The following is a 23,707-nucleotide window of genomic DNA, read 5'->3' as shown; positions in this document are numbered from 1 at the left end:
AGTTAAAGCCATCTCCCATGTGCATGCTTTTATTTAATATATATGTAGTTGGACACAGACACAACGACCTAGTTCATTGTGGCAGAGCCTCACGGGTACATCAGTCTTAAAATGCCACCCTTCATGCTCCCTCAATTGCCACTTTTCATTTTATGGCACAGTTAGAAACATCCAGACCACTGCACTCATACCAAGAGCTGCTTGAGATCATTTAAAAGTTAAAAGTACATTTGTTATCAAAGTATGTATACATTATACAACCCTGTGATTTGTCTCCTTACAGGCAGCCACAAAACAAAGAAACACAAAAGAACCCATTTAAAAAAGAGACCGTCAAACACCCAATGTGCAGAGGAAAAAAAAGCAAATCATGCAAACAATAAATGCAAGCAAATAACATTCTGAACTGAAGTCAACAAAGAGAGTCCGTCCACAGACCCTTATTTCAGTACGGGGCCAACCTTGCAGAGCAGTGAGCTCAATTGCCCTATCCCTCACCTCCGGCCCCGACGCCCTGACGTTTTCAGTCTGTCCCAGTGCTTAAATCGTTGTCCAAGTATTGGGTTCTGTTGTTTCGATATGCTCTGGGGTCTGTCCCCACCGCCTGACTTGGCCTGTACCTGACGTTTTCAATTTGGCCCACACTTAAATCAATTGAACCTTGGGTCTTCCTTGCTCTCAGCAATGGGCCTGCTGCCTCACCTCGGTTCTGCTGCATTGATTTGCCTCCAAGTCCAAAGGGAAATTACATGCCATTGTTTGCAATGATCGTTTACTGGAAAAAAATGTGATTAACTAAACATTTAGTTATTTGCTTTGTTTCATTGACACCAGCCTGAAGTTGCTGAGTTTCACCAGCTCAAAAAACCACAGAGCTGAACAGCTTTCCAGCAGTTATGCTACGGTAATTGGATAGGGGCACTAGGACACATAAAAGCATGATCAATAGAGGAACTAAGAGAATTAGATAAAGTCTGTACAGTGGTTGACATACTATGGTTTATAAATTTAGTTTGAAATGTTAATTTCATTGGCTTTTATATTGCCATGTATCCAAGAGGATGTTGTGATATTCAGGAATAATGAGAAGGTTGGTGTTGACCTTCCCAAAACTTGATGAATTGGGATTTGTGGTTTGTTTTTATTCGTGCAGTTGTTTGAGCTAGGTGATTCCTAATTAACCTTGAACATCGGGAGTTAATGCTCTATGCTTGACATTGTTCTTGGGCCAATTAATCTAAAATTGTCTACCTCAGGATATTCTATACAATGGGTAAGTAGTTTTAATGCAATCAGCATTTAATTTATATCGCTATTTTAACACTTTCTTTTCTCTTCTGGATAGCTTAGAAGGATGTCTTTAGTGCAGTCTAAAATTTCAATAAGTTACTTGTAATACAGTAGTTATAATTTAGTTTGAAATTTACAAAAGGGATATAAATGTTTATTAAAGCATTGCCCATAAATATATTAGATTAAATTTTGGGCTAAAAAAGGGAATAAACCAGGGGTTCCCAACCTTTTTTATGCCATGGACTCCTACCATTAACCAAGGAATATATGGAACCCCAGGAATAAACGTATGTTTATGACTGCAACAAATGCAAAGTTAATTCAGGTCCGTGATTTCCAATCAAGTTTCTGCAATTTCCTTGGTTTGGTTACCTTGCCAATGTAATAGAAGAACAACTGGTATATATAAATGAATTACAGAAGTTATATTCCCAATATTTTGACATAGTGAGGCTTTTGTTTCCAATCATCTTGAGTAAGGATTCAACACCTACAACCTACTGTATCTGAGAAGTCTCATTATTTATCTGGTTGTATGAAGATCAGAAAGAATAACAAACCATGGATAGAGAAAAATTTACCAAAGTTCAAAGTAAATTTATTATCAAAGTACATATATGTTACCATATACTCCCCTGAGACTCATTTTCTTGCGGGCTTTCACAGTGGAAGAAATGCATTAGAATCAATGAAAAACTACACACAACAAACGCAGTCCTATTCTGAATGACTGCACCACTATGCAACAAAACTGTCTTCTCAATCTTTGTGTTAATTGATAGGTTCTCAAGATATTGCAGCATGTCTGTGGCCATGGTTCCCCTCGGTTTACATTGGAGCTTCGGAGGAATGCCACTCTTATTCAGGAGGTAACAGGTAAGAGCTATAAAAAAATGAATATGTTTTAAAAGATGCTGTTTCTATTGATATAACGAAGTGCCAGCTTCAGTTTCTGCATATAAAATGATGGCAAAGACGGCCCAGAGGATTTTCAAGGAACTTTAAGCAGAGTGAAAATCTGGAGTGTAAACAAATTCCATTTGTTTTCAGTTCCCAACAACTTTCCATTCCTTATTTCTAAATTAAATTTCTGATGATTGTGTGTTTAGTACTTTTAACCATTATTGTGTCTCACCACATCATTAGTAAGAAACTTGCATTTAAATACTTCCCCAATTAGAAGGTTGTAAATGATCAATATAATATGTTTCTTATTACTTTATTGAATTAATAAACACTGATGTAATGTTATCATTGCCAGCCCAATTGAACTTGCAAAAAAATTCCTCACAGACTATAGGGACTGTCCAATCTGCAGAGCTGTCCCATAGACTAAATAACAGCCAACTCATGGAATTATGTATTTCAGCCAACATTCCATTTTCCTTCATCACAGTCCATTTATAGGTTAAGTTCACAGTCATGACAGAGCCACCACTTGTACAATTGAGAAGGAGTGGCCCTGGAACTCCAGAACCCCATGAAGTCTGGGTATGAAAAACGTCTGTTGATTGATTACCACCTCCCTCTGCTGTTAAATGTACCATATCTTTGTACTGAACAATAGCTGAAAGAAGCTTGAAAGTGACAGGAGCAGAATGTATTCTGGGAGGCAGGCTTCAGTGTCCATCATCGGGGGTGACTTGACAGTACAACCAATGATTAATTTGGCCAAATCTAGAATGCACAGTCATAAGACTGGATCCACGTATGGAGGGGGAACCTTTGGATCTGCCCATGATGGTGTCGGTGGGAGTGATCATCACTCCTGTAAATACAACTCAAATGAGAACATAGGTTCCTTATATTGAGTATGGATAGAATGGCAATCATGAACAAAAGGCACATCAGTAGCTCCACTTTGTAGGAGTTTAAGGAAATTTGGTATGTCACCAAAGACTCTTGCAAGTTTTTACAATTGGGAGCATTTTGACTGTTTGCATCACTGTGTGGTTTGGAGGCTCCAATGCACAAGATCACAAGAGACTTCAGAGGACTGTAGACTTTACCAGCTCCATCACAGCTATAATAATTGATGACGTCTTTAAGGCTGATTTATACTTCTGCGTAGGCACTACACAAGTGGCCTACGCCATTGTGAGCATTTGTACTTGTGCGTTGGTGTGTCTGCATCACTCTGCAATTCACCGCCAGTGGTGGTGGGGTTTCTATGCCACTGTGTTGAGTTTCTTTGTGTATTTCAAACAATGGCAACTGAAACTGAGCGCATCATGTTGGAGTCGGAGCTAATAAACGTTGAACTAGAGTTACCTTTTATTGAAATTACTGCAATGCAGAAAAGAGAGAAGACATCGGAGGAGATGGTGTGTATGACCGTTGAACGGATTGAGGCAGAAGGAGGGTGAACTTTCTGTGCTTGTCGGGCCACTGAGAGACATGGACGAGGAAATGCATTTCAAATATTTTCAGATGTCGGCAGGTAGATTTGATGATGTGGTTCATTGTTCAGAAGCAACTCGGAAATGCGATGCTACCAAGTGGACCGATCACGGTTGTTGCGGTCTGCGTTCCCGTGATGTGTAGTTACATTTTTGGGGAAGTGTGCGTCAGGCTACAGAGTAGGGTACGTGGCTACGCCGTACCTAGGGTGTAGATTCGATGCAAAAGTATAAATTGGCCTTTAAGGGTACTCACCCCTTCTTGTTAGTACCATCAGAGAAGAGATGTAGGAACCTGAGGACCAAAACTTAATGGTTCAGTAACAGCTTCTTCTCCTATGCAAATATCTGAATAGTCCATTAACTTATGAGTACCACCTCATTATTTTTGCACAATTTTTAAACATTTATAATAACTTTGTGTCTTGCACTGTACTGGCACCGCAGAACAACAAATTTCACATCATATATGACAGTGATAATAAACTTGATTTTGATTCTGAATATCCCATCATGGTACAAAGAATTCTTCTGAAAACTAAATGCAATCATAGCCAAGCTGTTTCAGTACAGTTATCATATTCGCACCTATATAACTGGAAAATTGTCCATGAATGATTAGTCAGCAAAAAACAGGTTAATTGCTGCTTTTGCCAATTACAGTCTGCCCGCGAATTCCACATCCGCGAATTCAACCAACCGCGAATCGCGAAAACCCGGAAGTGCTCTTCCAGCACTTGTTGTTTGAGCATGTACAGACTTTTTTTTTCTTGTCATTATTCCCTAAGCAATGCAGTATAACAACTATTTTACATAGCATTTACATTGTATTAGGTATTATAAGTAATCTAGAGATGATTTAAATTATAGGGGAGGATGTGCATGGGTTATCGTAGATTGGGATCGAAAAAAATCAGAAGTTCTCTTACTAACTAAGTCGGAACAGGTACATCTGGTATTATTTAGCATCAGTTAGTCAAATGTTTGCATTCGTATATAGTATATATTTTACCTTTCTATGCATATAAAACAAATGTATGTTTCAGCGCCAGGCTGGGGAAGTTCCTGAGTTCAATCTAGTGACAGATTGCTATGGAGTGCGCTGTCCACCGTGCTGGTTTGATGTGGAGGATCAAGAACCCAAAGCCCAATAATTAAACCACTGTTTTGCTTAGTAATAATTGTAGCTTTCATCGGGGCACAGCCTTTCTCACTTTATCCTTTAAAATTGTTCCGATCGTTGACCAACGTAGCCTAATGCTTTTCCAATGACCTATGGCGTTTCACCTCTTTCCAATCGTTTTATTATTTCCACTTTATTTTCAATCATTATTGTGATTATTTTCGTGAACAGAAACGCTGCGGATTCAGATCTCTGCCGCTGGGTCCTAATGTCCACCACACCGGGACAGGTTAAATAAGGTTTTGGGTTCCACTTTGTCCTAAGATCCAGCGCATTGATACAGGTTGAATAAGGGACTTGAGCATCCGCGAATTTTGGTATCCGCGAGGGGTCCCGGAACCAATCCCTCGCGGATAAGGAGGGCCGACTGTACTGATAGAAGTTGTATGAAACAGTATTTACTTAGTCAGCACTCATTCACAGATGTTCAGTTTGGACTTTATCACTGCTTTAGATACCATTATAGCTGTGGTCCAAGCCTGGGCTGAAGAATTCCAGTAATATTTGACTCAGTGTCTCATATTCCACCTGGATAACCTACAAATTGATGGTATTAACATTGAATTTTCCAATTTAATGTAACCTGCATCCCATGTGTTGCTTTTTTTTCTCCTTCTGCTCAACCCACTGAGTTTGACTCAAAGGAGATTTAGTAACGAGAACTAAGGAATAAACTCCCCACTAAGCAGGAGTGGGCTGTCAGGCAAAAGGAGATGGCTGAGGTTTAAGAAGTTAATCAGGACCTCAGTGTAGCAGTTCTTCAAGATAGTGTACTAAATCCAACAGCCTTCAGGTGTTTCAGCAATAATCTTCCTTCATTATTGAAAGTCAAATCTTCAGTGAAAATCACATACGTAATTTAAATGACATCCACACACCATGAAGTACCCGGTAGCAAGATTTCTTCTCATTGCTCTGTGAATTGACCAATTCCTGATCTTGCGACTGTGATCCTCAGTTTTAGATCCTCTATCCTGAACAAACAACCTCATGGCATCTATCCTTATCATTTCTCTTAGAATTCTGTAAGCCTCATCGAGGTCCCATCTCACTTTACTAAACTCCAGTGAATATGAGCCATCTACATTCAGACTTTCCTGCTCAGACATTAGAAAATGCCTTTTATTGATTATTAAGCTAATTGAAATTATTAGAGGAAGAAATTGAACTTGAGAATTTGTTTTTCTCTTTCTACTCGAAGCATCTGTAACTTTGCCAAATGAAACATTGTGCTAATCACATTTCAGCAGTCAAATCAATTTAACCTATTTCTGAGAGAGAATATCCCAGGGCTACCTCCAGGGCTTTCTTAGGACCACTCTAAGTTATAAAGGTGATTGACATTTTCATGTGTTTGTATAAGCCTGGAAGATTTTTTGTACCTATGTTCATTTTATGACAATGACTTGAAAATGAGCTCATAATTACACTTGCGCTGATTGTTCATTACAAAACATAGGAACTCTATTTCCTGATTAAATAAGGAGCCCAAAGTGTTGTGGAAAAATACAGATAGAATGCAGATTTGAACACATTTATATTGTCTTTACCTCAGTGCTCCAGCAGCAATAGGACCATATTGGTTGTGACTATTTGTAAAGTGGCAACAAGAGAATCATAGCGCAAATTACAAACATTTGGATTGTTAAGAATAAACTTTGAGTGGAGATTGTGACTGCCACCTATAAAATAGTTAAAGTTATCATTATTAAAGTGCAGGCAAAAGAATGGGCAATAAACTCTATGCTTCATATATCAGCAGAATAAATACAGCCGACTTAAAAAAGGAGATGTAGATAATAACACAGGTTTATGATACATGTTTCATTGTCAATTGCTAGTATCTGTCTTACAAGTTTCTTTAAATTGCTCCCTCCGCTGTTTTGGAAGAGACGCTGTCAACTGCTAAGTTGACAGCTTAAACATGCCCAGACTGATGCTTCAAATATTTGTGTACTATTTTTGAATCTGTGATGAACACAGATTATAGACTAAAGAAAGTATTGAGCAATTTTAGCCTCAGCTAGGAGTAAGGTTCAAATGGTAGAAAATAAACAAAAAGATGGATCAGCAAATTGGCAAGGGCATACAAGGAGCAGCTTCATCTACTGAGTAGGTACTGTTTATCATTGGGAAATACAAGATATTGCATATGTAGCTTAAAAATAATGATGCTGAGGTCGACCAAATGGGGTATCCAGATGTAGATGTGGTTGGTCCTGGGGAGAAACAGTTCCCCTGCTGAGGACTCAGCAGGAACTTCATGAGGTAAGTGCATCTGATGTGGACAGGCTCTCTTCAACCCAGCTGGTGCTTGAATTTACCTAGGGAGCTCCAACTTTTGAGGATGATGCATGTTATCTATATACCTTTTGCTCCCTATGGGACCTCCATTTTAGTGTGTGTTGAGGGTATTAAGTGTGGTGAGGATTTAAATGTGACGGTAACATGCTTTGGTATTAATCTTGATATTTTAACTTTTTTTTAAGAGTCCCAGTCTAATGACAGTTTTGATATTTTAATTAACATTTTAGATTCTGAAGTTTTAGATGTTAATTTTACTGGTCTATTTTAAGTTGTAAAAGGTCTACAAGGAATAGCATTCTGGAGTCTAAGGCTAATGACATTGCTTGGTGTTATTAAAAAAATGAAGATTGTGTATCCTATCGGGGGTTATATTGTGAACAGTGCATTGATGAGTTGATGGCATTTAATGTATTCTATAAACACTTTGTAAGGAAATACCTTCATGTGTTGAATAGAGTTTAGTATAAGCAGTATAATAAGATCGATAGATAATACATTACTGCCTGCCCCTATGTAAAATATCAGGTCAATATAATTGAGAGTATTAATGGTGGACAGAAAAGAGCTGCTCTAGGTCAATTTGAAAGGGATAGGCACCTCGTCTGCAACACAAAGAGAACTTTAACTCAAAACTTATTAAATACTGTAGTTCTCTGATGTTTTATTGTTTTTAAAAAAGCTACACCCTCATTTACTTATACCAAAAAAGACACAGACAAGTTATTAATTTGGACTTTAGCTATGAACAAAGAAAGAATATTAATCTTATAAATGGCACCCAAGAGAGCCATCTGATAAAGTAGCATGTGTGATGGTTATGAGCAGGTTTTCAGTGCTAGAAGAGAAGGACGTTGGGTGGGAACATTGAAGAGAATGAAACAGCTACAAACAGTGTCAAGAGTGAAAGTGTAGACAACAAAGAGTTGAGTTTTGGTATGGCAAATGTAGGTGCTTCTGGCGAGTGTCTAATTTGCTATGATAGAGTGAGGAAGGGAAATATGCATTATAATAGAGTGTCTATCACACATCTTCAAGAGGTATCAATATTAAGAAAGAATTAAAAGGCTGATGACATTGTATTGTACCCCTGTCAAAAATTTCCAGCTTGTTGATTTGAAGAGTAATAACACTCTTTCAAAAAAAGGTGTGAAGTTAAAGAGAAGAGGGTTTTCCAACTTGTGGACAAGAAAATGTTTTGCTAAATGTAAAAGTGAATACTTAGAAATGCATTTGCTTAATGAAGACGGAAGAGCATTAATGAGGTGTTTAATGAGCAGCCCAGTTAATTTAGTCTGACCATTATTAATCTGTATTTTAGAAGGAATTTATAATTTGTGTTCAGTAACAACTAGGCAAGTATACAAAGTTTGGTTCATGTATGTTTAGAATGAATAGTGTGAACTTGTTTGTTATTAGCTTGTGTTGCTGAGGTTGGGGAAGTTCTTGTTTTTTTTAAACGGATAAGCTGCTGGCCAGGATTGTTTAAAACTTAGTGAGGTCAGGTATGGGTATTGAGATTTTAGTACAGTTTTATTCTGTGGTAAAGTGATAAATAACATTTAACTATAGTTAACTACCTTTGTACCAAAATCTCACAAACTGGTCATACTATGGAATATTGATAACTAGAGGCCTATTTCCATTAACTCAATTTTTCACAGGATTTTTACCAAGTTTCTCACAAGGGATTAACTGAGGCAATGATCTTGAATAGTTCTCAAAAAGGCTGAGAATGTAATTGGAAAATAGTGATGTTAAAGTCTATTTCCGGAGGGCAAGAGGAATTGCAAGAAATTGGCTGTTGATTTATAGATCTAACTGAGTATTTCAGTTCTGTGGGACATGTGCATCTGCGGCTAATGTCTGCTGGAAATATCGTGACAGATCGTGATGTCCTTCACAGTGTACAGCATTGATTTGATGCCAGGGCTGACAATGTGGAGCTCAACACTCCAGCTAAAGCCCTGTGTTATTCATGCATGGCTGAAAGTGTATTCAGTTCAAAAAGATCTCCACTGCCCCATAACCTCTAATGCTATTCAGGAGAATCATCACCTGCTTTCGAATTGCTGACTGATTTCTATTGCCTTTGCTACATATGTACATCACTTTCTAAAGTTGCTCAAGTCTAAGGAGTCATGCTGAGAATGACTCATGCTTTCTCCCGTCAAACCTGATGCACAAAGCAGCTGCTCCCAGGAGTGAATGCACTAGTATTTCATGGCGGGAGAATAGCAGAGCATGTGCAGGGAAAGTGGGGAGCCGGAGAGAGGTGAAGAGTTATCTGGAGTATGTCATATCTACTCTCAATGCTTGGAAGGAAGAGTTTGTCAGATAACTGCAGTTTCAGTAAGATCACCTTCCCTGAATTATATCATCTACTCCAGCCACAATGGAGCCTCTCTAACAGGCAGAGGCTGGGTTTTGGTACTGGAGGCTAGCTTTAAATGGTGCCAGATTTGCGCGTCATCTCTCTACCCCCACCTCCCCCCACATCTGAATGCGACAATTCAACAGGGTGTTTCATACTAACTGTGCACTACAGTCATTGTAGTTAGCAGACTGTTCAGTGTTGGCATACAGCCTGCATTAGAAGCAACAGGCATGAATTAAACCCAAACTCATTTAAAGGGGCTGCAGAATTTAGCCTTCATAGTCTCGGAACGGCCTGCTGAGTTTGTTTGATAAAGATTTCAGTATTTTGGCAATTAAATATTTTTTCAGCTATTATATTACAGTCTTGCACCACAATTTCACTTCCCTTACCTGGTTTGTTCATTGTATCTACAGTTACTCTTAGTGAACACCATACTAGTTGCTGCGTCTAATTTTTAAATTCAGATATGAGTTGAGCCAGAAAAGGAATGTGTATTCGAATGATAATTTTATTGAAAAACAAAACTCTGACATGTCATTTGTAAGACTGTAAAAGTCATGCTCCTAACAATCCTGTAGTTTCTAACTAGTAAATGGGTTGTTCTCTTTTGCCAGTTTTCAGTGGGCCACCAGATCTACTTCATGGAAATGCTTTATACCAAAGAGTACGAAAAACTGCAGAGGTATTTACATTCCTAAAGCTTGGTTAAATCAGTGTGTTTTGAGTCATGTATTGGCTTTCAAATTAATAATGTTTGAAATTATGGAATATTAGTTCTGTGGATGTTGTCATTTATATTTTGAGGTCATGAAATCTGTGGGGCCAGTGATTACTGTTGTCTTTTCTTTTGACAGGAATTAGCAAATTTGTTATTCTCTGATGCTTTGCCATTTCAATCATCTTCCACTTCATCCCCTTCCCGACTGGGTCCACAGACAGGTAAGGATTGTTGTTTATAAACTGCTAAGGTTTGAAATGCACCAATTAATTTTGTAATTTACTTTCAAGTTCTGACTATCATAATATTTTGCCATTTTCTTGAGTCCCTTGTCTGTGACTTTGTACATATTTTTAAAAAAAATCTATTCATAATGATTTGGTTTATTGGATTTTGGGGCAACTACTTCAGTTAACCAGGCTGATGTTGTTTAACTGTGTTGAAGGTTTAAATGTATTAGTCACAATATCATTGAAATTAATTTAAAATGTGCACTGCAGATGCTGTGGTCAAAGCAACAGTACAATTTAAAATGTTAAATTGCCATTGAATTAAAATCATAAAAACTTATTAAACCAGATTATATTTGTAGTGTAGTCTGCTTGTTATATTTTGATGTGTTGCTTCTAAATGTTGTTTTGTAAAAGGAATATTATCAGTTGAACATAGAACACTGAATGTTGCATTTGATAGATTTAATGTATTCTGTAAACACTTTGAAAGAAAATACCTACATGTGTTGAATAGAGTTTAGTAAGTGGTTTCAGATCGATAGATAATACATTATTACCTGCCACTATGTAAAATATCAGGTCAATATGATTAAATAAAATGAGAGTATTAATCATTGACAGAAAAGAGCTGGTCTAGGTCTATTTGAAAGGGATAGGCACCTCCTTATATGCAACACAAAGAAACCTTTAGCTGAAAATTTATTAAATACAGGCCCTTTGGCCCATGATGTTGTACTGACATTTTAATGTACTCTAAGATCAATCTAAACCTTTACTCCTACATAGCCCTGCATTTTTCAATCATACATTTCAATCTAAGAGTTTCTTAAATGCTCTTAATGTACTTGTCTCTACCACCACCCCTGGCTGTACGATCCAAGCACTCATGTGTTTAAAAAAAATATATCTCTGATATCTCCATTATACTGTCCTCCAAATACCTTAAAATTATGACCTCCTTATTAGCCATTTCTGCACTGGGGGAATAAAGTCTCTGGCTATCCACTCAATGTACAGTATGCCTCTTATCATTTTGAATACCTTTATCAAGTCACCTGTCATTCTCCTTCACTCCAAAGAGAGAAGCCCCTGGTTAAGTTAATAACTGGGACTGTCTAACTTCTTTAAAGAAAGAACACCATTTATTCAATGATCAAAGTTCAAAGTAAATATATTACCAAAGTACATATATGTCACCATATACAACCCTGACATTCATTTTCTTGTGGGCATACTTAATAAATCCATATTAAAATATTAACCACAACAGAATCAATGGGTGTTCATCCAGTGTGCAAAAAACAAGAAAATGCAAATACAAAAAGAAATACATAATAATAAAAAATAAATAAGCAATAAATAATGAGAACACGAGATAAAGGGTTCTTGAAAGTGAGTTCATAGGCTGTGGAACTTTTCAATGATGGGGCAAGTGAAAATGAGTGAAGTTATACCCTTTGGTTGAAGAGCTTGATGGTTGAGGGGCAATAACTGTTCATGAACCTGGTGATGTGAGTCCTGAGGCTCCTGTACCTTATTCCTGATGGAAGCAGTGAGAAGAAAGCATATCCTGGGTGGTAGGTTTCTGATAATGGATGCTGCTTTCCTGTGACAGCATTTTGTATAGATGTTCTCAATGGTGCGGAGAGTTTTACCCATGATAGATTGGGCCATCTCCACTACTTTTGTAGGATTTACATTCAAGGGCATTGATGTTTCCATACCAGTTTCTTCTTTCAATTTCCAAAATGTTCATTGGGGTTTAGTTGATCACAGTGATTAGATATTTGAAATGCTTTGTTCTTGACTAATGCATTCCAAGTAAATGGTCTATGTATATTAAAGCTAAGTACAAGAGACTGTGAGATCAAATTTTGGTTCAGTTTTGCAGATAAGTATATGTTTATAAATATAATGAAGAGTAAAGGTTATTAGAACTAATTTGGGAAAAAAAGTTCCTGCTTTTATAGGAATGGGATCAAGCCCTTCATCCAGGTCCATAATGCAAGGCTTTGGGTGCACAGCAAGGAAAATGTCTTCAGGTGAGTTCTGAAATTGATATAATGCTTATTGTTTTAGTTCTACATGATACAAGTACTCAAGAATTCAGGCACACTTTTGGAGAGTGAAGTAGAGTTGATGTTTCAAATTGATGACCTTCAACTGTTTATAATCATTAACTATTTCTTAACCAATGCTGAGCTTCAGAATCAGGTTTACTGCCACTGCCAGATGTTGTGAAATTTGTTGTTTTGAGGTAGCAGTGCAGTGCAGTACAAAAAATTACTTTGCAGTAGGTTACAATAAGAATAATAAAAATAAATAATTGGTGCAAAACAGGAGAAAAATAGTGTGGTTCATGGGCAGTTCAGAAATCTGCTGGAGAAGATTAAATTGTTCCTCAAACGTGTGTTTGCAGGCTCCTGTACCTCCTGTAGTAATGAGAAGAGGGCATGTCCTGAATGGTGAGGGTTCTTAATGATGGGTATTGCCTTCTTGAGACAGCAGGCATGCTGGCCTTTATAACAAGAGGAATTGAGTATAGGAGTAAAAAGGTCCTTCTGCAGCTGTACAGGGCCCTGGTGAGACCCCACCTGGAGTATTGTGTGCAGTTTTGGTCTCTAAATTTGAGGAAGGACATTCTTGCTATTGAGGGAGTGCAGCGTAGGTTCACAAGGTTAATTCCCGGAATGGCGAGACTGTCATATGTTGAAAGATTGGAGCGACTGGGCTTGTATACACTGGAATTTAGAAGGATGAGAGGGGATCTGATTGAAACATATAAGATTATTAAGGGATTGAACACGTTGGAGGCAGGAAGCATGTTCCTGCTGATGGGTGAGTCCAGAACTAGAGGCCACAGTTTAAGAATAAGGGGTAGGCCATTTAGAACAGAGATGCGGAAAAACTTTTTCAACCAGAGAGTGGTGGATATGTGGAATGCTCTGCCCCAGAAGGCAGTGGAGGCCAAGTCTCTGGATGCATTCAAGAGAGAGTTAGATAGAGCTCTTATAGATAGCGGGGTCAAGGGATATGGGGAGAGGGCAGGAACGGGATACTGATTGTGTATGATCAGCCATGATCACAGTGAATGGCGGTGCTGGCTAGAAGGGCCGAATGGCTGCACCTATTGTCTATTATCATTTGAAGATGTCCTTGATGGTAGGGAGGCTAGTGCCTCACTGTTAGCCAGGTGGAGCTGGCTGAGACTGCTTTACCTTCCGAGTATTTCCACCGTTTTCTCTTTCATTTCAGATTTTCAGCATCTGTAGTATGTATTCTGAACTATCGCTTAATTCACAGCCTCTTCTCTCCCTGAAACTGCCTAAAGAAATGCAGAATATATCTCTGTAATGAATTATACATTCACAGCTTTAGTGTGAGGCTTTCTTTCTTTACCTTTGTTCATATTGTTAGGCATTGACTGGAATGAAGCCATTTGGGTTTCCTTTCATCACATTTTATTACTGTTCCTCAGATTGTGCTATTGAGCACAGATATTTATTTGATTTTTGATGTTCATTTATTTTAAAAAGCCTCCACCTATGTGCTTTGAGATTTATTTTGGGCATTTTAAAACTCCGCCCCCTAACTCCAACTGGTACTCCAGCTGCAGTGCTGTCGACAAAAGAGCCTTGCAGAGGGTGGTTAGGGGAGCAGAGAAGGTTATTGGGGTCTCCCTACCTTCTGTTCAAGACCTCTTTCAGAGGCGATGCCTCCAGAAGACACGGTACATCATTAAAGACCCCTCACACCCTCTCCATGAACTGTTTGTTCTTCTGCCATCAGGCAAACGTTACAGGAGCATCAAAACAAAAACCACAAGGCTACTAAACAGCTTCCTCCCACAGGCAGTCAGACTGCTAAATAGCTGCTCTACCTGACTCTGCTTTGGATGCTTATAACTTGTTTTTAACTGACATGTGGCTGTTGTGTTTTACTATTTATTGTTATGTTTATTATTTAGTGTTGCGTTTGTTATGTTATGATTGCACTGCTCCTGGGAAACGCTGTCTCATTCTGCCCCGCAGAGCTGATGTACGGTTAGAATGACAATAAAGTTTTTGAATCTTGAATAATTATCATTTGAATACCGTATTTTTGTGGATAATCTCAATGACTTGACGTGTGGGGTGACTTCATTACTATGGCTTGAGGCCCTGACAAAATCTGGGCAGAGATACTGAAGACTAGTTATACCGCTAGTTTAATTTATTGCAGCATATACAGTCCTAGTATCTGTGGAAAATAAATTGCTGTAGATGCCTCCCTTTAGAACAGAGATTAGGAAGAATTTCTTTAGCCAGAGGGTGGTGTATCTGTGGAATTCATTGCCACAAACAGCTATGGAGGCCAAGTTATTGGGTATATTTAAAGTGGTTGATTAGTTAGGGCATCAAAGTTTACAGAGAGAAGGCAGGAGAATGGAGTTGCAATGAGTAAATCAGCCATGATGGAATGGTGGAGCAGACTTGAAAGGCCGAATGGCCTAATTCTACACTGACAATATGCTTAATGTTTGCAAAAACGGGTTAAGTTCCCTGGCTGAGGTGAGTATGATTGTATGATTGTTCTTAACATCTAAAAAACATGATTGAAAGTGGCATGAAAACATTCATTATAACAAGGTTAATCTGAGATCAGCCACTGATGCAGCAGTTCCTCAGTGCAGTGCCATAGATTCACTATCTTCTCGCTAAAGAAATTCCTCCTAATCTCTGTTCTAATGAGAGGTATTCTATGACTATTTTTTCCCCACAGATACTAGTATGTGTTGCAATAAATTAAACTAGAGGTACAACTAGTTCAGGAGCACAAGTCTGCCCAGGGCCTCAACCTTTGCTGCATCCAGAGCACTCAGACTTTGGTCACATAAACAAGTAGAGAGGCAGTTTAAAATAGTTTTCAGATACTTGTTAATGACAATCTTTCCATCCCAAATGTGGAAGTGGTATGATTGCATTGCTTTCAGTTCCAATCACAACTCTTCAAATGATGAACCAGCCAGTGCTCGTCAAATCAAGTTTAATTATCATTCAAGCCATACATAGGTACAGCTGAATGGGACAGCGTTTCTCTGGGGCCAAGGTGCAAAACTTTGAAACTTAACAAGCAAACATTCGAAATAAGCGAGTAGCAAATTCAAAGAAGCATATCACAGTGTCCGACAAATCGATGGTACAGAGTACCAGCAGTGTACAGGCGCACGCAATCCAACCTGTCATTCCACCGCTTGAACATGGAAGGGCAGCACTGGCGGGCAAGGTCATGCCCCAGCTGAGCTCAACCACACTGTAGCACTTCCATGTCTCCCACCTGGTCTGCAGCAGCAGGCAAGCCCGAGGCTTATGGTCTAGTTCTCACTACAGCTGAGGCTATACAGCTCCTATGTCGACTGTCCCTCCACCCAACAAAGGTAACAGACCCGTGGCGGCTTAGATTATCACTGTCCAACAGAGTCTTGTGATCGCAAATGAAATATTCAAGACAATCTCGCATGGTTATACTACACCAACTTTGATGCCTCCGAGTAGCAGGCAGCAATATGGACTGCAGCCAAGTCAGCTCCTCCGAACCCAAACCAGCTCCTCCGATATCCCGACCGGTTCCTTTGACACCTCAGCTGGCTCCTTCTCCACCATCCCGGCCTTGGCTGGCACCCTCAACACCTCAGCCGGCTCTGCTACCGACAACCAGCCCAGCTACTCCAATCAACGAGCAGCTCACTGATGGAATAGCCCTGTAGTATGTGACGTTCTTGGAGTAGACTTGTCTTTGGATCGTAAAAAAACTAATTTTACAAAGAAAAACAACATTATGGACAGCAACATCCAGATAACATTGAAATTTGATCCGATGAGTGGGATGTAAAATGAACACCATGTGGCAGGCAAAGACTGTTTAGAGCAAAAGGGTTTAATCATCTTCACCTAAAGTTCCACAGTGTTAAAATCAACAAATTTCCCATCATCAACATCCTGGGTGTCACTATTGATTAGGATATAGCCAGAGTATTTGTATGGCTACAAGAGCAGGTCAAAGGTTGTGTTCCTGTTATTCTGAGGTGCAAGTCAGGAGTACAATGGAATTCCTTCCATTTGCTTGAACAAGCGTAGTTCTAACTGTACATTTAAGAAAAAAGCCTAACACCATTGAGGACACGGAAGGCTGCTTCATTGAACTTTCTATCCATCACCTTAAATATTTATTTCCAACCACAACCATCAATACACCATGATTTGCAAAAAGGCCTATAGTTAATTATAATGATTCTTGAACAGCACTTCCCAAAGTTGTGATCTCTATTGCCTAGAAATCAAAGGCGGTCCTCCATGTCATTAATTTTCCTGGTCTGAAGTTATACAGGATTTCTTTCTTTTTTTCTGGGTTGTGGCATTCCTCCCCATTGTACCTTCACCACATGAATTGTACCACTATGAATGTGGTTCCACCCATTTCACGACGGGTATAAATGGACAATAAACTGACTTTGCCTGCAATGACCCATGAATGAGTTAAAAATGTTTTTTTGCTTACATTTCCATGTGTTGACTTATCAACTCTGTGTTACCTCAACATGTAGCTTCAAGTTACCTATGCTTGTCATTAGTCTGGCTCTTACAGTCAGCAGTTAAAATTGTTGTTGTTTTTGTTAGGTTCTGCCAGCGATGCTATTCTTAATAAGATACAGAAAGCAGCAGAAGCAGTAGTGAATGTTGTACTTCCTCCAGAAAGTCCCAGAGACTATGGAAACAGTTGCAATGGCGAGGGCTACCAGCCAGTGCTGTCAAACTCCTGTGAAGCAAAAGAAACAAAACCTAAAAATCCTGTTAGTGCACAGAGTGCAAAATGTAAGTTAACCTTCAGGCACTAGACAATTTTCAATCGTACATCAACTTGTACTTGAACAGTGTACTGATGGACAAATGAAGCTTTAATTTCTTCTCACTTCTCATTTCTTCCTTGTCTTCAAGCTAATTGACATTTCTTAACCTGAAAATGAATTACATTTTTGAAAACATCTTTCTCCCTCAATGTCTTAGATTAACCTATCTTGGCCTTTAGCTTGTCTTTAATATGTAATCTTTACACAAATACAACAGCAGGGATTTACTTTTGAAATATAAAAGAACGTGAACATTACAGTACAGTACAGGCCCTTCGGTGCACAAAATTGTGCCAATCTGTTAACCTACTTCAAGATCAATATAACCCTGCCTTCCACATAGCCCTCCATTTTTCTTTCATTCTTGTGCCTTTCTAAGGTTCCCTTAAATGTTCCTAAAGTATCAGCCTCTACCACAACCCCGATAGCATGTTCCACGCACCTACCACTCTCTGTGGTTAAAAAAGTACCTCTGACATTCCCCCCCACCCTCCCACCGTATTTTCCTCTAAAAGTTATGTCCGTGGTATTAGCCAGTCAAACATCGAGGGATTACCATGTTTGTCCTATGGTTATATTTTGTCCCATTATTGTTACTTCTATTCCTTTATAGTGTCTCGTCATCAACCTGGTCAACCAGGTGGAGGCTGGGAAGAAAGTGACAGTGGGCACAGTTCCCAGAATTCGTCCCAGACTAATTATATTTCAGATGGCAGCAGTGGCAAAGCAGCCACAGACAGCCAGTCAGGAGGCAGCAGAGAGAGTGGAGACTTGATGGAAAGGTACATGACAATTTGATGCCAGCCTTTGTTGGAGTTAATATAAGCACAAATGTGGGCCTTGTCGCTGATCACAGAGCATCAACAAACGCATTTGAGAACATCAGAGAAGTTAACAGTTGGATGTCTGGGAACATAAACAACTGGTGAAAAAGACTGGTTGCATGGAGGATTGAGTACAGTGAACTGGATTTGTGTTTTTTTTTCTGTGTGCCTTCAGCTCTTTACAACCCACAGTTATCACTGGGGTGAATGGAGCAGCTAAAGTATATTCAAGTTAGGCAGAAAAGTGAACTGTGAGGAACGTGCAGAGCCAGTTGGCCCACAGTGACAGATGGAGTGCTGTTGCCAAGCACAGTATGGGGAAAAAAGATCCAGTTTCAGTTGTACCTTTGGAAATCAAATCGGTAGTAATTTCCAGATGAAACTGTACCAATCATAATATTGGGCCATTCACTTTAGTTGTGATCCCCTCTCATCTGGCATAACCCCCACATTAGCAAACACTATAAATCACACACAACACACACACAGAATGCTGGAGGAACTCAGCAGGTCAGGCAACATCTGTGGAAATGAGTAGATCGTCAACGTTTCGGGCTGACCCCCTTCTTCAGGACTGAGAAAATGCCAGAACCACAAATCTCACAGTGGCCATTATCAATACTGCACAGAATGTTCATCAAGGGACGGTCCTTCTCAAAATAGGAGTACATATGCAGTGGTTTGTTGCTTTTCTGGCAGATGGAGAATGAGTAGGAGCCAGAACATGCTCACAGTTTGAGTCCACATTGTCCTTCCTCCAGTAGTTACTGCAGGGATGCTTGTTTATTGAGAGCTTCATGGCGACACACTGTTACAAGATACGTTGTTAATAATGTGACACTGAATTAGTGACCTCTGGGAAGGAGGCACCCCACTTTCCAGAGATCAATGTGATGGTGAATAATGACCTGTGGTCAGGAGGCAATCACTGCTTCTAGAGAGAGCCTTCTGAGGCACCATATCCTACCGAGATCTCTGTGATGAACAATGCTGAAGTTTTCCAAGTTTATCATCACATTCTGCAGATAGCCTTTCTAACAAGTTCTGCTATTCTCCAAGCTTGTTTCTTTTAAAGTGGCTAAAATAATATAATGAATACATCTTTTGTTATCTATTTACTTAATAGCAATTGATCTTAACAAACATTTTGACCTAATATAGCTCAGCAAATTTCACAGGCAAACCAAAATTTAATTTATGTTTGGAATTTTTTTTGAAGGTTTAAACTGTCTTATGAATCTCTCTGATTCTTGTTTGTTAGAGTTGAATCAGTCAACTTGAATGACTGCATGCAAGAAATAAGTTTGGTGAACAACCTGATCCAAGGGTCTAATGTGTTCCTGACCAGAGATGAAATGCAGTATTTTATCAAAGAGTGAGTATGTTTCGGTTAATGAGCCACTTAAACAAATCACATGTATGAGTTTGGGTTAGGTAACCATCAGCAGATTTTTACATATTTAACATACACTTTAATGGACTCATGGTGGAAACCTGATACGTTTAAGATTAAAATCTAGATATCCTGACCGTTAATAAATTTGGGGTTCTCATAGTTTAAATTCTGATTGAAAGTTTCAAGAATGATGTTTTATTATAATCAGTTATCATAAGGAAATTCTTGGCAATTAATAGGTTTAAGGTTTGTCTTCAGTTCTGAGAAGGGTCTTTTTTAAAAAAAATAAATGAATGGTACAGTGGCCTCATGGCCTGAGCGACCTGGCTTTGAATCTGGCTTCTGGTGCTGTGTGTTAATTGCTTGCTGGAAGTTGTTCCTAGTGTGTTGACAAATGGTAGAATTTGTGGGGAACTGATGGGAATGTGGGAAGAATAGAATAGGATTAGTGTGGAATTATGTAAAATGGTATAAATTAGATTAGACTCAGTGGGCCAAAACTGAATTATCTTTATGAATCAAATGCAGATTTGTTTTAGTCTCCTGCCAATCTAAGGGCAGAATCCAGGAGATATTGCAAATCTGAACTAAAAGTTTAAAATCTATTTTTTAAAGCTATTATTAATGCTTTTTGAGTTAGTGATTTAGATGCATATCATATTATTACTGAGTTAAGTATTGTATGTAATGAGTTTTTGCTACAACAAGTGTATGGGACATTGGAAAAAAAATGTTGAATTTCCCCATGGGGATGAATAAAGTATCTATCTATCTATCTATCTATCTATCTATCTAAAATGTGGTAGATCATGTAGCTTTGCAAGATGGGGAACTCAGAGTTAATGTCTTTGGTCTCTTGGTAAAGTAGCCCTTAGTAATGTCTTCTAAAATTCAAACAGGAGCATTATTTCTGGGTTCAGGTTTCTGATCTTAGATTTATGTTTTAGGAACATTCCTTTCCTTCACAATATTGAAAACCAATGGTATTTTCAAAACCATTTCATCAGGTAGTTAGAGAATCCAAATCACTGAGGCCTAAGTGCCCAACTGCTCCAGAGAAATAAATCAAATCAGTTATACTTTGATAAATGGCTGCTTATGGACAGAAATCATGAACAAACAAACTCATTGTTTGTGGGTGGCGTGGTAGCGTAGCATGCCATCTGTAAGATTGGGGTTCGATTCCTGCTGCTGTCTTTAAGGTGTAAGGAGTTTGAACATACTCCCCATGACGGCAATAGTTTCCTCTCACATTCTAAAGATGTGTGATTGAGGGTTAATGGGTTAATGAATTGTGGGTATGCTGTGTTTGCATCTGAAACGTGGCAACACTTGAGGGCTGCCCATCACGATCCTCGCTGATTCGATTTGACTGTATGCTTTGATGTGCATGTGACAAATAAAGCTAATCTTTATAAGATATGAAATTGGTATCATGAAAGACCAGCTGGGAAGCACTGCGTCCTAAAGCAGCCCATGCTCATCATGAATCCCCCTCTCCTAGAAAAGACTAGCAGAAAAAAACGTAGACTAAGAGAAAGAAAAGGACATCACCAAAGATATATAGAAAATGTATTTCAGCATTAACCATTTTAACAACTTAGCTATTTTAAACTTCGTTCTAGGAAATTGCTTTGTTTTGCAAAAATCATTTTGTAGTAACTCGCTATATTTTTCTGACTGCCCTCAGGTGTGCATTGCTCAACTGTGAAGCGGTTGTAGAGCTTCTCAACGAGAAACTGAAGGACCCCTCTGATATAGTCAACATGGTACTTTCTGTGAAATATTGAACTTTATTTTCTCTTAACAAAAGTTTATTTGTACTTTGTTATCCTTGTAAGTCTCAGAAATGTCACAGATCACATAGATAAGATACAATGCAAATGTAGGCCTTTCTTTTTCAAAACTTGCTAATACGTACATTAGGCTAATAAACCACCATCCTGTGCACGATGCCTGGAATTTGACATTCAGTGCGATTCCCTGAGTTAGTATTTATTATATAGAACCACTGCATCCAGTAATTCATGAGATGCTGCCTTGGATGTTGATGTTCTTTCTGAGCAATTGATAATCCTAGAGCTAGACCTCCACAGACAGCTTGGATTATTTAACCCACATCTGTTTAAAAATAACTGCAAGCAAGTTATACATCTTTACTTGTTCAATTTTTAATGTGTGTTTGGAGACATTGCTTGCCCTCTTTTAATGTATTTTTTCTGTTAATGCTGTTTGCTGAAGCGATCGATGAGCATTCTTACCACCCTGATGTGCTCCGACCTGTTATCAACTGACCAAATATTTGCAGTCACCCACAAATGTTTGCAACAGTTGAGTGAGGGTGAATCAGGACCTGTGACCAATCGAGCCACAAAGGTAAGTTTTCTGTCAGTATCAGCCATTTACTGTGGTTAAGAAAATATTTCCCTGAAACTTTTGAGCATTTATAATACTTTAAAATACTCTCCGTATGCCTTTAATTTTAATAACCGTTTGAGTAATTTATGTTCTAGCCTAAGAGTCAATGCTGTAGTTATTCAATGTTAATATTTCACTCTTTAAAATTGTACTGTATATTGTTACTCAGTTTTATTTTCTTTTAATTATTCCCCTTATCGACCTGTTGTTTGGTTGTTTTACCTTAAACTATATCATTCCAGTCAATTGGAATTTATAATTTTTTATGTTATACTTTGACCTATGAAGATATAAATCTTAATTGTTAGCTGATTATTACAGTCCCACACTTTAGAACACAATGGAATAGTGCCCTAAAATGAGATAGGATCTTGTTTAGGTGAATGTCGCAGAATTTCAGTAAGAACAAGGAAATTGAATGGCTAAAATTCTTCCTTCCACCACCACAGCCTGAAACAATCCTCCAGATTATTTGTAATTTTTATTGCTTGGGACTGTAATGGACTTGATTGCTTCCATATTTACTCACACATACATTAGTGACTATATTTCAGAATTACCTTGGGCCTGCCTGATGCGGATTGGAGACTTAATACAGGTTGACCCCACAAACCCAAAGTGATTGGGACCTGTGCTGGATTAATGATTTTGCGGAATCACAGATGGTTAGGTTATAACTAAATAAACAAACACATCTAACCACTTGATAATCTCCTTGCCCTACCTTTAAAGTACCCTGTAAATAGTACCAAGGATTCTTATTTTGGATGCGCAGAGCAATTTTTTTTAAGTCGGCATTTTTTTTTACAATTTTTGTCCAGTGTCACAGTAGGCTGTCTTTTCTGAAACAAAATAATGTTCAGACCATTGCAATGTAATGTCAGTTGTAATCCATCCTTTTTTGTTGGCACATTATTTACTGGAAACTACTTAATACCTCTGAAAGCTCTGGATGAAATGTTATGCCAGGTCGCTGCTTGAAACATTGAAGCCACTCTTCCCTGTAATCACACTCATAATCCAGTTCTAATTCTTCATCAACTAATTTCACTTCCTTCACTATCTCTCTTGACAGTTCTACACCTTCACTAATGTGAAGTTTAAACCACTTTATGTGGTTGTGAACATCTTCCATCTTTCATTGTTTTCCTTACGCACGCCTGTTTTTTAGATTCACCGTCAGCAAAAAACTGGAGCAAATTTTCTTTTTGTTTCTTTATATCACAAACTGTGATAGAGCCAATGTTATACAAGTTGCATGTGCTTTCCACAGACACACCACTATCAAGCTTTTTCAGAACTTCCACCTTGTATAGATAACGTATGGTGTTTACACTTTACACCACGAGAAGCGCTTCCTTTATTCAATAAAGACATGACTGTGGCTAGATAAGCACAGGTTATAAAAATAAATGCAGAATAACACAGGAATGACTTGCTTCTTTTAATGACCGTGCCAACAGCTATTTCTGCTAATGGCACTATCAAAACAGTGGCGACGGGGGAAATTTGAAATTAGGCCAGCAAAAATCATGTATGAACCAGCAATGGAACCAAATTACTGATTGCTTGATTTGAGGTGGCCAACCTGTATACACTTAATATATGTTCTTCCTTGACGGTGATTGAAGTGTGCATGCAGAATTTCCCCTTTTCAAATGAAGTACTACCAA

The 23,707-nt window shown here is 38.6% G+C and overlaps 1 protein-coding gene across 2 annotated transcripts in view; it reads left to right on the top strand.

Annotated features, from left to right (window-relative positions):
* The window catches only part of tepsin (TEPSIN adaptor related protein complex 4 accessory protein), a 39,762-nt gene that overhangs the window by 8,704 nt on the left and 7,351 nt on the right, over nucleotides 1–23,707 (top strand). The window contains exons 4-12 of one of the 2 annotated variants that reach the window (XM_073026123.1): nucleotides 2,076–2,169; nucleotides 10,174–10,241; nucleotides 10,414–10,498; nucleotides 12,481–12,552; nucleotides 17,167–17,361; nucleotides 18,010–18,178; nucleotides 19,482–19,595; nucleotides 21,307–21,385; nucleotides 21,858–21,992. In XM_073026123.1, the coding sequence (XP_072882224.1) occupies nucleotides 2,076–2,169; nucleotides 10,174–10,241; nucleotides 10,414–10,498; nucleotides 12,481–12,552; nucleotides 17,167–17,361; nucleotides 18,010–18,178; nucleotides 19,482–19,595; nucleotides 21,307–21,385; nucleotides 21,858–21,992 (1,011 nt within the window). Of the gene's footprint in view, nucleotides 1–2,075; nucleotides 2,170–10,173; nucleotides 10,242–10,413; nucleotides 10,499–12,465; nucleotides 12,553–17,166; nucleotides 17,362–18,009; nucleotides 18,179–19,481; nucleotides 19,596–21,306; nucleotides 21,386–21,857; nucleotides 21,993–23,707 lie in introns of both variants that reach the window. The other variant, XM_073026121.1, reaches the window with a different exon arrangement.

The sequence above is a fragment of the Hemitrygon akajei genome, chromosome 22 (assembly GCF_048418815.1).
Source record: "Hemitrygon akajei chromosome 22, sHemAka1.3, whole genome shotgun sequence".
Classification (NCBI taxonomy): domain Eukaryota; kingdom Metazoa; phylum Chordata; class Chondrichthyes; order Myliobatiformes; family Dasyatidae; genus Hemitrygon; species Hemitrygon akajei.
This window is presented reverse-complemented; position numbering and strand designations above follow the sequence as displayed.